Source organism: Pseudocercospora fijiensis, assembly GCF_000340215.1.
Source record: "Pseudocercospora fijiensis CIRAD86 unplaced genomic scaffold MYCFIscaffold_3, whole genome shotgun sequence".
In the NCBI taxonomy this organism is placed as follows: Eukaryota; Fungi; Ascomycota; class Dothideomycetes; order Mycosphaerellales; family Mycosphaerellaceae; genus Pseudocercospora; species Pseudocercospora fijiensis.
This window is the reverse complement of record NW_006921534.1, coordinates 5016118-5026988: the sequence shown is the minus strand read 5'-3', so window position 1 is coordinate 5026988 and position 10871 is coordinate 5016118. Positions and strand designations below refer to the sequence as shown.

Sequence of the window (10871 nt, the reverse complement as noted above, 5' to 3'; positions counted from 1 at the left end):
TTTATATAGTCTGTGTCTCCCTCGTACAACTGGTTTGTAGTTCACCTGTCATCTCACATACCCATGTCCGACTACGAGAAAGAAGATAAGGGCCCCTTCTATGAGGTCAAGGCCTCACACGACGACCTCCATGCCATCGTCACAACACAATATGGCGAGGTCGCAGAAAACACCGATCAGCTTCATCGACGTCTCGGTAACCGCCAGATCCAGCTTATCGCCATCGGTGGCAGTATAGGAAATGCACTCTTCGTCAGTATCGGTAGCGCTCTCTACCGCGCTGGTCCGGCTAGCTTGTTCCTCGCCTATGCTATCTACGCCTGCTTCTTGGCACTTGTCAACAATGGCACTGCTGAGATGATTACCCTGTTTCCTGTCTCTGGTGGATTCGTCCGTCTCGCTGGTCATTTCGTCGACGAAGCCTTCGGTTTCATGTCTGGCTGGAACTTTTTCCTGTACGAGGCATTGGTCATCCCCTTCGAAATTACTGCACTTACGACTGTCCTGGGCTTCTGGAGCGACGATATCCCATCGTGGGCGGTCCCGATAGCATGTATTGTCCTCTACGGTCTAATCAACGTTCTCGCTGTCAAGGCATACGGGGAAGCCGAGTTCTGGCTCAGCGGTGGCAAAGTCATTCTGATCTTCCTCCTCTTTGCCTTTACCTTCATCACCATGGTGGGCGGTAATCCGAAGGGTGATCGTTACGGCTTCCGCTATTGGAACAATCCTGGAGCATTCGCCGAATACAGATCCACCGGCTCTCTCGGCCGCTTCGAGGGTTTCCTCGCTGCTCTCTGGTCGGCGTCTTTCTGTGTCGTCGGACCTGAATACATCTCGATGGTGGCTGCTGAGGCCAAGCGACCACGTATCTACATCAAGAATGCGTTCAAGACCGTTTACTGGCGATTCGCCATCTTCTTCATTGGAGGTGCCCTCGCTGCTGGTATCGTCATCGCCCACAACGACCCAGTTCTTACGGCTATCGTCACCGGAACCTCCGGCGGCAGCGGGACTGCCTCCGCATCGCCATATGTCATTGCCATGAACAACCTTGGAATTACTGGGTTGCCACACGTGGTCAGCGCTCTGTTGTGCACATCCATCTTCTCTGCAGGCAATACTTACACCTACTGCGCTACTCGTTCGCTCTACGGATTGGCTCTGGACGGCCGTGCACCAAAGATCCTTCGCTACTGCACCAAGAGCGGTATTCCGATCTTCTGCTTTGCCATTACCATGATCTTCCCTTGCTTGTCCTTCCTTCAGGTCAGCAACGGCTCCGCCAAGGTCCTGAACTGGCTCATCAACCTCGTCACTGCCGGTGGTGTGATCAACTTCATCAGCATGTGCGTTACATACATCTTCTTTCACCGCGCCTGCAAGGTTCAAGGCGTTGATCGCAAGACCTTCCCCTACTGCGGTTGGTTCCAGCCATACTGTGCCTACATCGGTCTTGTTTGGATGATCATGATCGTCACTTGCTACGGATACAGCAGCTACAAGCCATGGAGCACCGAGAACTGGTTCATTTACTACGCCATGTTGATTCTCGCTCCAATTCTCTTCGTCTCCTGGAAGGTCATCAAGCGCACCAGCTTCATTAAGCCACATGAAGTCGACCTCGTCTGGGAACGCCCAACCATCGATGCCTACGAGGCTACTTTCATCGAGCCACCGACTGGCTTCTGGCGCGAGATGATCGCAATGGTTGGCATTGGTCGCAAGGCTAGCCAGGCTGATCGTAGACGAGCGAACGTTGCTACGATATGAAGAAAGCCAGAGCATAGTACGCAAGTCGCGGAAAAGAGTTTTACGAGTGAACGGAAGCAAAATCGAACATGTTGGAGCAGGTGGTTTTCTCGTATACCCCAGTCGCCTGATGATGGTCTAGATCATTTCAGCTCCGCAGCTTGCCTATGGTGGCCGCAGAAATCAATGCAGAGTTTCGAAGTCCCAATAAGCCTTCTCAGCTGCGCGCCTAGATTTAGCTTTGAGCTCAGCTCAGCTATACAATCACATCCTCTGCTCCGATGGCTGTGGGCGGATCGCGCACGCCATCTTGGCAACATGTCTTCCCACCCTGTGCACCCTAATGAGGATGTGGCAAGCGCTCATGGCTCTTCGCCAGCAACTCCTGCACATGCCGAGGCAAGCCATCGATCAATTGAATCGCAGAGTACTGGAATTCCTTGCTCAAGCCAGTACAACCAAAGCTTGCCTCCTTGAGAACCTCGGGCATGGGAACTTGGCGCAGGACATATAAAGATGAGACTGGTTTTGTCTCGCAAACATGCGATGCCTTCTTCTTGCCTGTTGTTAGAACGGACATGTGGAATTATGGTGACATCGGGTTGATACTTGCCCTGGCCAATGCCACTCAGTCGTCCGTCAATAGTATTCATTTTTATGACTAGAATCGGGAACCTCTCGAATGTGACGCAGGACTGGGCTTAGAGGTGTGTAGGTAGATACGACTCTGGCTATAATGTGAATTTTCGGTGGCATCTATTCAGCACAAAGGGAGGAAACTGAAATGATCGAAGAGTAAATGATTCGGTTTCGATTATTTTCTTTCAGATGAGAGCTGCTCAAATGGCAAATATGATCCCCCCAGCTTCAGGGCCACATAAGCACCCTTGCCTGCTGACTTCTCTCTTGTGTCATGCTGTAGTTTATGAAACGCCAGATTTAGCATCAGACTCTGTGGGTGTAAGTCATGCCAGAAATTTGGTGCTAGCCCAGCTCTCCGAGGTCCTTGCTCATGTTTACGGCAAAGTGCGATCAAAGGATATAGCTGTACTTTTGTCAAGGAAAGACTCGTATGCAAGCAATAGCAGACCACCGGAAAACACATGCCTGAACTGCGCAGCTCGCGTCCTCCAATTCTACGGGTCCGTTCTGGTCAAAGAGTTGGGTCTTGAGCCTTCTTGACTCTCTTCTTTGTGCGACTCTCTGTGCCCTCGGACTTGGCTTTGCGCTTCTTGGGAGCCTTGACTGGCTTGGCGTTGCCAGAATCCTCCACTTCCTGCACTCTCGGCAGTGTCATCAAGGGTTGGAGGTGCGCCTTGACATTGTCGCAATTCCCGTGAAACGTGACTTTGGTCAGACCTGATTTCATTAGCCCTTGTCATGTCTTCCACCGTTCTCAGTCTCGAGCGTGCAGATTCGCTGGCTTGTTCTCGAAAAGCAGAGAATAATCATCGCTGGAATCGCTTCTGAGATTGAGTTGACCTGTGACTTACCTCGAAACTGCTCGAGAAGCGGCATTGGCGGGATCTTGAGGATGTCTGTGTACTTCAAGGCCTGATTTTTTGTGGTCTTTCGAACCGCCATCCATTCCTCTTCCCACATGACAATGTCAAGACTCCTCAGATCGGCAATACCCTGCAGTGCCTTGAGCCCAGAGTAGTCCTTGGTGAGATTGCGAATAGAGTGGATACGTGCTCCTATGTCCACATCTTTTGGGTGCAACATGAAGACCACCTGCTGGAAATGCTTTCGGCGATGCTCGGGCGTCTTTTTCATTAAATCGTTGAGCTCTCCGTTGTCGTGTGCGACGAATGTGTTCGTAGAGTAAAAGATGGGCATGGCCTCTGCATAGAACTGAAATTCGATCGCCAGTGAGCCATTTCTTGGTCTTTCAAAATGGGCTTGGACTTACCTGTTTGCTGGTGCGGAACATATCGAGATATTCACTCAAAGTTCGGCCCTCCCAGGTCTGCTTCTCCTGACCGTGCGGGAGGTCGGCTGGCGTCCAAAACCAATTCAGCAGTGGGAAGGTCATGATATTGTTTTTCGTAAGCGCGTGAACGCGACTGCTGGACATGTAGTCATCGCTAATGTTGATTGAACAGGGCGGGAGTGAATGCCATTTCGTAGATCGTGTTTCTGATTTCGGGCGGAAGAGCCATGAATCGGAACGATGTTGTGGAGTCTCTCCCATTGAGCCCAAGAAACAGACGTGCCTCATCAGCGTCGACCACGAGTTTCAGCTTCTCTCTAGCATGTCCTTGCTTGAATTCACTGACTGTGATTGGCACGTCCAGCTTGTATATAGCATTGAAGAACTCCTTGCGGAAATTTTGGCTGCTGCTCGGCAGAGTGACTCCGCAGAAGTCGGAATTGACAAGGTCCTGAAAGTATCTGAAGTTAGAAACGAGCCACTTGAGCGCACAAGTGCCGGCGCGATCGGGATTGAAGCAAACAGCGACCACGACAAGCTGCTCAAGAGGAAGGTCTGGCTTCGAGAGTGTATGGCGATAGGGACTAAGGAAGGACTCGATGTCGTCGAGCAACTTCTGATATGCCGGTGTAACAGCGGGAGCACTTGGGCCGCTAAGCTCAAATTTGGTCGTCATGGCTTCGGTATCGCTTCGCTTCGAGTATCATAGGTTGGATGCCGAAAGCTGTTGCTGGTGGATGATGTTGGTGTAAGTGTAATGATGCAAGTCGATTTTGAAGATTCTTTTTGTACGCATCGTGATGGTCTGTACAGTAGGGTCCTACAGACGCGAAGCCCTCACTTTCATGTGTCCTCGTTTTAGACCCTTGAGCATGCGATGTAATCTGAGCTTCGGCTCCAAGTAAGCTCTACTAGTAACGGAGCCGCGATGCAGAGTCGACATACTCGAGCGAGTGAAGCAGACCGGGTCATTTGAAAGCCAGCGACTCTCCACATATCGTCTTGCGGTTAGAGAAAGGCTCGTAATCAACGTTCATGTTGTCTCAGCTTCGCCAGAGGTGTGGACACGCTCTGATCGACTCAGCGCCTGTGTCAGCGCCTGGATGCCTCCACCCTCCTTCCTTCCCTCGATCGAAGCTGATGACGGAACAACTAGCTTGCCATCAGCAGTCAATATTGCCAGATTTGTCTCCTTCCGTCCATGTTGACGGAATGCGATGGGCTGGCCAGGCCCAGACGCAGAGCCTGCGTGAATTAGCGAGACCGATGCAGAATCTTCAATGACTCTCCAAGGACCATGATATTTGACCCGAGCAGATTTACCAGCGAAGCAAGCCTGATGGAGCGTCTCATCCCAGAGATCGAAAACTCGACCGTACCGAATTACTTTGTCAGCAGCCCAGGTCCCCCAATCAATGTGAGAATCTTCCTTGGTAATCTTGGGGGCGTGGTCAATCTGCTCAGAGCCTGCAGCATTGATGATTCCAGCCGGTTCTGTATCCACAAACGCAGCAGTCTCGATTGCTGAGCGAAGAAGGACAGCGCCTTTTTGGCCCAGGGTGGAAGCAAGGTGTTCGAGCGTGCAGTCTGCTGGTATATGGTATTCATCTTGCGCCAGAATTATACCATGGTCAAATTTGGTAGGATGCATAGTCTGCAGCGACACGCCAGTCTTGTTCCTTCTCAGCATGAGTGCGTACTGCAATGGAGATGGTCCACGCAAGTCCGGAAGCAGCGAAGGATGTACATTGAGACCGCCATACCTGGCGTTCCTCAAGAGCCGACCTGGAACCAGCAGGCCAAACGAGACAGCAACAATCAGGTCAATGGGAGAAGGGGGGCTCCAGCCGGTGAAGGTGTCAAGGTGATGGATAGGTAAGTTGAAAGACTGTGCAGTGGCCTTGATTGGTACTATAAATCTCTCAGCTTTTGTTCTATCTAGCAAACGCGATATCAAGACCTTGTCGAGTATGCTTGAGACCCCTGCCTGTTCGCTTGTCCGGTCTGCAGACAACGTCGATTGACGCCACCGTCTCTGGGTGCTTCTCCGTGAGCTCGTGCAAAGCTCGAAGTGAATGGCTACTGAAGTCGTCGGCGCCACAGAAAAGAATGCGAAGCGGATCATGTGCTTTCCTGGCTGCGCTGAGAGAAGGTATCTGGCCTGGGGAGTGCAATGCTCTGCATGACCGCAAGTCCAGTCTCCGAGCGCGAAAGGGAAGCAACATGGTGATGCCGAGGACGTCTCGAAATTGACATGATTACCATCGCCAATCCATCGAAACAACAACAAGCAGTTGTTTGTACTGTAGCGAAGTTGGTCAGCGAAGCCTCGAGCAGGGATCAGAATCTGATGCGCGTCAGTTTCGCGTCTCCGTCTCGACGCCAAGACTGCACTTCCAATTCCAATTCCAATTCCAATTCCAATTCCCTTCCTTTCATGTACTACGCTCAGATACGTCGTCTCGCTACGACGGGCCACACTGATAGCACGGAGAATATGCCAAGGCACTGTGACAGAGACATCGGCGAGATGCAGACTGTCGAGAGCCTTCTCCATCGCACACATTGTGACGTAACGAGCTCATCATGCAGTGCATCGTGAAGGCGAGTAAAAACCACACAAAGTCTTTGAGTCCTGCTGCGACCTCTTGCGTTCTAGTCGATTGACTTCCCGTCTTTGGAATCCTCTTCGACTGACAACAGTGACTCCAAAATGTCATCAGACAAGAAGCAGTTCGAGAGTGGTCAGTATACCCCATCGCAGTCTACCTGCACGTCTCACTGACAAGCAAAAGGCTTCCAGCCGGAAATCCAACATCAGAATGTCCCAGGAAAGCAGGCCAACATGGACCCATCGCCGTCGACCGAATACGTACCCACGCCCGAAGGCGGCTACAAGCTCTACCAAGCAGCCGGCAAGCTCAAAGACAGAAAAGCCCTGATCACCGGCGGAGACTCAGGGATCGGACGAGCAACAGCAGTCCTCTTCGCCATGGAAGGTGCAGACAGCTTCATCACCTACCTGCCAGAAGAGAAAGAGGACGCAGAGGAGACGAAGAAGCTCGTGGAGAAACACGGTCGAAAATGCTTCACATACGAAGTCAATCTCAAAGGCAAAGACGCCTGCAAGAAGGTCGCACACGAAGCATTGAAGCAGCTGGGACACGTCAACATCCTCTTCAACAACCACGCCTATCAAATGGTCAAGAACGACATCACCGAGCTATCGGAAGAGCAGTGGCTAGAGACCTTCGACACCAACATTCATCGTAAGCACAACCAAAGCCACATACACACACGCATCCCGACTAACTTTCATACTACCATCAACAGCATTCTTCTTCCTCTCCAAATACCTGCTCCCACACATGAAGCGCGGCGACACCATCATCAACAACGCCTCGATCAACGCCTACATCGGCCGACCAGATCTCCTCGACTACACTTCAACGAAAGGCGCAATCGTATCCTTCACCCGCGCTCTGAGCAACCAGTTCGTCTCGAAAGGTATTCGTGTCAATGCCGTCGCTCCAGGTCCAGTCTGGACGCCATTGATCCCGGCGACGATGGGAGAAGAGCAGCAGAAGCAATTCACCAGTCCCATGGGACGACCTGCTCAGCCATCTGAGATTGCCACCTGCTTGGTCTTCCTTGCTTCCACGGACAGCTCGCAGCTGAGTGGTCAGACTATACATGCCAATGGTGGTGCTATTGTGAACGGTTAGGAGGTGAATGGGCGGCATGATGTGAATGAGGTGCCTGGCCTACCATGAAAAACACAGATACCAAAATGAAACGGCAGGCACAATGATGATCGTCTTCGTCAAATGCATCAAGCAATGATCATTCAGTCTCGATCACGCTTGCTATGTTGGTAACAGTACACTTCAGAGTATTGGTTTCATTTCATTTCTCATATCCTCCTCAACTCCTCGCCAGCGAAAGAGCACTCTAAGAGGCTCTCGCCATAGTTAAACGCCATTCGTGATCTTGTGGTTGTAACAGTTGTTTCGTCATCTCACCTCTCTGGGTGTTGGCATGGCTGGTTGAGCTTTACAGAGCCAGCATCTTACTTGGTGTCCTTCAAGTCCTCCTCTTCAACGCTGGCCATAGTGTCGGCCGAGCTGGAAGTGGACATCTTCTCCAGCTCGTGCTGGTCTGGGCCGTGGATATCCTCGTCGTATTCGACCAAAGCCTCTGGATCGGTGTCTTCAAATTTGGTCTTGAACATGTTGTGACCGGCGGCCATGGAGCTCGAGTTGCTGCGGCGCTTGGGCTTGGCCATGTTGTAGTTGTAATCTTCGAGCTCAGAGGTGCCTGCTTGACCCCTATATCGAATCATGTTAGTATGAGTGTGACGGGGTGCATGAGCATGGCGTTGGAGCAGAATGTGCTCAGCAGGATTTGTGTAGCATTGCTTTGACGATTGTAAGAGTAGTTGATACTCCTCATTTGTTGTAAAGGAGCTCCATTCCAGGTGACGTAGAGTGATGTCAGGGCAGAGAGGTGGAGTGTTGACAGGAAGGAATCGGATAGCTGTTGGGTGAAGAAGCACACTCACCAATTGCCTTTGCCGCCACCTTGCTTCTTCACGCTCTGTGGGTTGTTGCCGGAGAAGCCCTCCTTGCCAAAGTAGCGTGGGAGATGCTCCTCTGGGGCAGCAGTGCCATTGGCAAGGCCAGCGTGGTCACGGTCGGTAGCCTTGTGGGTGCGGGTCACTATAGAGCAGTTTCAGCAGACTGTTGAAGCTAGGTCGAGCTTTGCAGCATCGATTGAGGCTTTGGATGACTCCATACAGCTTCACGCGATGTGAAACACGATGAGGCTGAGGGTAGTGGACTCACTGTTGAATGGTTCAGTTGTGCTTGAAAGTGTTGATGGAGATGGAGTGCGGTTAGCTTGTACGCGTGTTGAGTGCCGTCGATTGGATGTTGCAAGCTGTTGTGTTGTGGACAAAGAAGAAGCAAGTGAAGTCACGAAAGGTTATGAAGTGGTGAGCTCTCCTGGAAAGCTATGATCACAGGGCAGTCGCGTGACCTTTGAAGCAGGCAAGTCCGATGCCGGTTGATCGATGTACCTTGCAGCGTCAATCAAATCGAGCGACTATTTATGGGAATGGCCGGTTTTCTGCAATTGCGCAAGTTGGCCACCAAATGAAGTGATTTATGAGTAGAATTGTGTGGTCTGGCGAGGTATCGTGCAATCGAAGCACACGACAGCTTGCGGGGGGCTGAGCTCTGCCGCCGTCAGACAACTTGAACAGGCCTCGTGCAGAACCACCTGACTCTGGTTGATTTTCGGCGACGCCAGATTTGCTTTCCGCGCCCGTTCCGGTTGCCGGTCTATACCATTTGATAAAAGCCAACTTTTCTACGCGACCTTTGTTGTTACCCAGCTCTAGCCTTCTGACGTCAGGCCAAGCCTCGCGGATCCCGAGCCCGAGCCCGAGCCCGTGATCTCCAACTTCTCTCGCATTCGAACAAGTGTCCTCGTCATGTTCTGTCTACTCCATGACTAGAATAGCGACTTTTTTGTAAGCTCAATGCCCTGCCCATCGCTGAGAAAGCACGGAGACATTGGTACCTGCAGCACTTGCATCCAGACACAGGGTTTCCCCGCATTCTTGGCTGGCTCCAGCGGCAGGAGCCGTGTGGACTGCTTGCGTATGACTTCATATCACATTTGTGTGATGGACGCGTGTGAGACACACTACGCGTGGCAGCAGCATGTACAAGACGAGAAACTGCTGCTCCCAGGGCGAGGGGCGATTCTTCGCTTTTGCTCCTCGGACAGCTGGTTCTCGTACAACATGTGCCGAAGCCATTGAGCACGTAACAGACACCAAAACACGAAGCTGAGTGTGCATTTGCCGGTGCTGTGATCTGGTTGATTATTGCCCCAACAGAGGGCCTCTTGCTCGGTGCAATCATGGACCCAGAGCCACAAGATCCCGCGGCAGTATCAAGGAAGACTGTGGATATGGGGCCATTCCTCCACGAGACGTTGTACGATGGGACAGAAGCCCTGAACAAACTAGATGATAGAGGATCAATTGAAATCGCTGGGCTACCCACTCACTGCTGCCACTTCTCTGCTTCTGGAATTGTGTCTCTTCCACGCAGCAACAAACCTTGCCTGGAAACTGGTGACCATGAACGAGACGCGAGGCAGCTACTCCATTCAGACCGCACCGTCCATTGGAAATCGCAAGATCTTTCAGTGAATAGGTTGAAGAGTTTCTCATGGCCAAGGCGAAAGCACTGCTTCCACAGATCCGGCCTGCTTGCATCTGCAAAGAAGCAAGTCCTTACCTAAAGCTCCTCATAGTAATAGCGACATCTGCAGCCACAACCATTGGCGTACTGCTTCTTCTTCGCTTGCCAATGCCGACTGATGTGCCATTCCTCTCGAGCCAATTCGGCCGCTCCGACAGCTGCGAGAAGCGGATTAGAAGGAGGACTCACCATTGATGCTGATGGGCATTGAGTCGAGAGACGCTTTCGAATGGCGTGGTCAAACTCTCGTGGGGTGCCGTCGCCGATGAGCAGCATCTGCAATGGAGCGTCGGAAGCGTCAGCACAAATTCAACTAGTCGTTCCTGCGGACCTACCAAGGTTGACCGGCATGAGCCTTTCTCGCGCATTCTTGAGAACAAGGATTCCACAACGTTCACCAAAGTTTCGCGATCGTTGGCATCGGAAGCATCGACCGGCAAATCCTGATGGGTATCCCTGACCCACAATCCGCGCATCGCAGCACCTGCTACGCTCTGATGTGGCCTTCCCTGCGTGTTTGACGTGGTAGTCACCCAAGCGTTTGTGACGTTCAGACTCTCCGTGGACTGCGTATCGACTATGACCACGGCACTTCCACTCGAGCCACCATGGCCAAGCATCTTCAAGGCCATTGTGGTCTGCATGTCAGGCGAACTTGGTGGACCCATCAGCCACGCGCCGCCATATTCTCGAGCAAACTTCACGTCACTTGCGGTACGGAAGGTGGATCTGCTGAACCCGATGTGCTGGATCGCAGTTGAAATGCGGCTGGTCAGGGAACAGAAGGGTGTGGATGTGGTTTGACGGTCATCTCGAAGGTCCCAGTACTCCCTGAGGATGTCTTGGTCGTACAGAGGGACATCTCTGTATAGCCAGATTGGCAGTACTACCTCCGTATATGGCTCGACGAG

The 10871-nt window shown here is 52.0% G+C and overlaps 5 protein-coding genes across 5 annotated transcripts; 2 read left to right on the top strand and 3 right to left on the bottom strand.

Annotated features, from left to right (window-relative positions):
• Positions 1 to 63: 63 nt before the first annotated feature.
• Positions 64 to 1773, top strand: MYCFIDRAFT_65061 (uncharacterized protein; the record flags this gene model as incomplete). The annotated part of the gene is made up of 1 exon (XM_007926136.1): positions 64 to 1773. One exon carries the CDS (start codon positions 64 to 66, stop codon positions 1771 to 1773), a length of 1710 nt encoding a protein of 569 aa, XP_007924327.1.
• Positions 1774 to 2566: 793 nt separating this feature from the next.
• MYCFIDRAFT_173762 (uncharacterized protein) lies at positions 2567 to 4361 on the bottom strand (the record flags this gene model as incomplete). The annotated part of the gene is made up of 7 exons (XM_007927231.1): positions 2567 to 2819; positions 2846 to 2941; positions 2970 to 3111; positions 3144 to 3659; positions 3700 to 3821; positions 3856 to 4000; positions 4028 to 4361. 7 exons carry the CDS (start codon positions 4359 to 4361, stop codon positions 2567 to 2569), a joined length of 1608 nt encoding a protein of 535 aa, XP_007925422.1.
• Positions 4362 to 4718: 357 nt separating this feature from the next.
• Positions 4719 to 5910, bottom strand: MYCFIDRAFT_135231 (uncharacterized protein; the record flags this gene model as incomplete). Its single annotated transcript, XM_007927230.1, has 2 exons — positions 4719 to 5596; positions 5646 to 5910. 2 exons carry the CDS (start codon positions 5908 to 5910, stop codon positions 4719 to 4721), a joined length of 1143 nt encoding a protein of 380 aa, XP_007925421.1.
• A 488-nt stretch (positions 5911 to 6398) lies between these two features.
• MYCFIDRAFT_82930 (uncharacterized protein) lies at positions 6399 to 7410 on the top strand (the record flags this gene model as incomplete). Its single annotated transcript, XM_007926166.1, has 3 exons — positions 6399 to 6429; positions 6481 to 6954; positions 7019 to 7410. The coding sequence occupies 3 exons, from the start codon at positions 6399 to 6401 to the stop codon at positions 7408 to 7410; spliced, it is 897 nt and encodes a 298-aa protein (XP_007924357.1).
• An 83-nt stretch (positions 7411 to 7493) lies between these two features.
• MYCFIDRAFT_210996 (uncharacterized protein) lies at positions 7494 to 8656 on the bottom strand. The gene is made up of 3 exons (XM_007927229.1): positions 8530 to 8656; positions 8247 to 8403; positions 7494 to 8013 (listed from the first exon to the last, which is right to left on the bottom strand). Coding segments are annotated over exons 1-3 (417 nt in total). The 5' UTR covers positions 8531 to 8656; the 3' UTR covers positions 7494 to 7754.
• Between the last annotated feature and the right edge of the window lie 2215 nt (positions 8657 to 10871).

Excerpts from the sequence above, each read along its gene's own strand:
- MYCFIDRAFT_210996 (XM_007927229.1), bottom strand. Across the intron at positions 8,014-8,246 it reads GGTGGCGGCAAAGGCAATTG|GGGTCAAGCAGGCACCTCTG; the intron begins GTGAGTGTGCTT and ends GATTCGATATAG.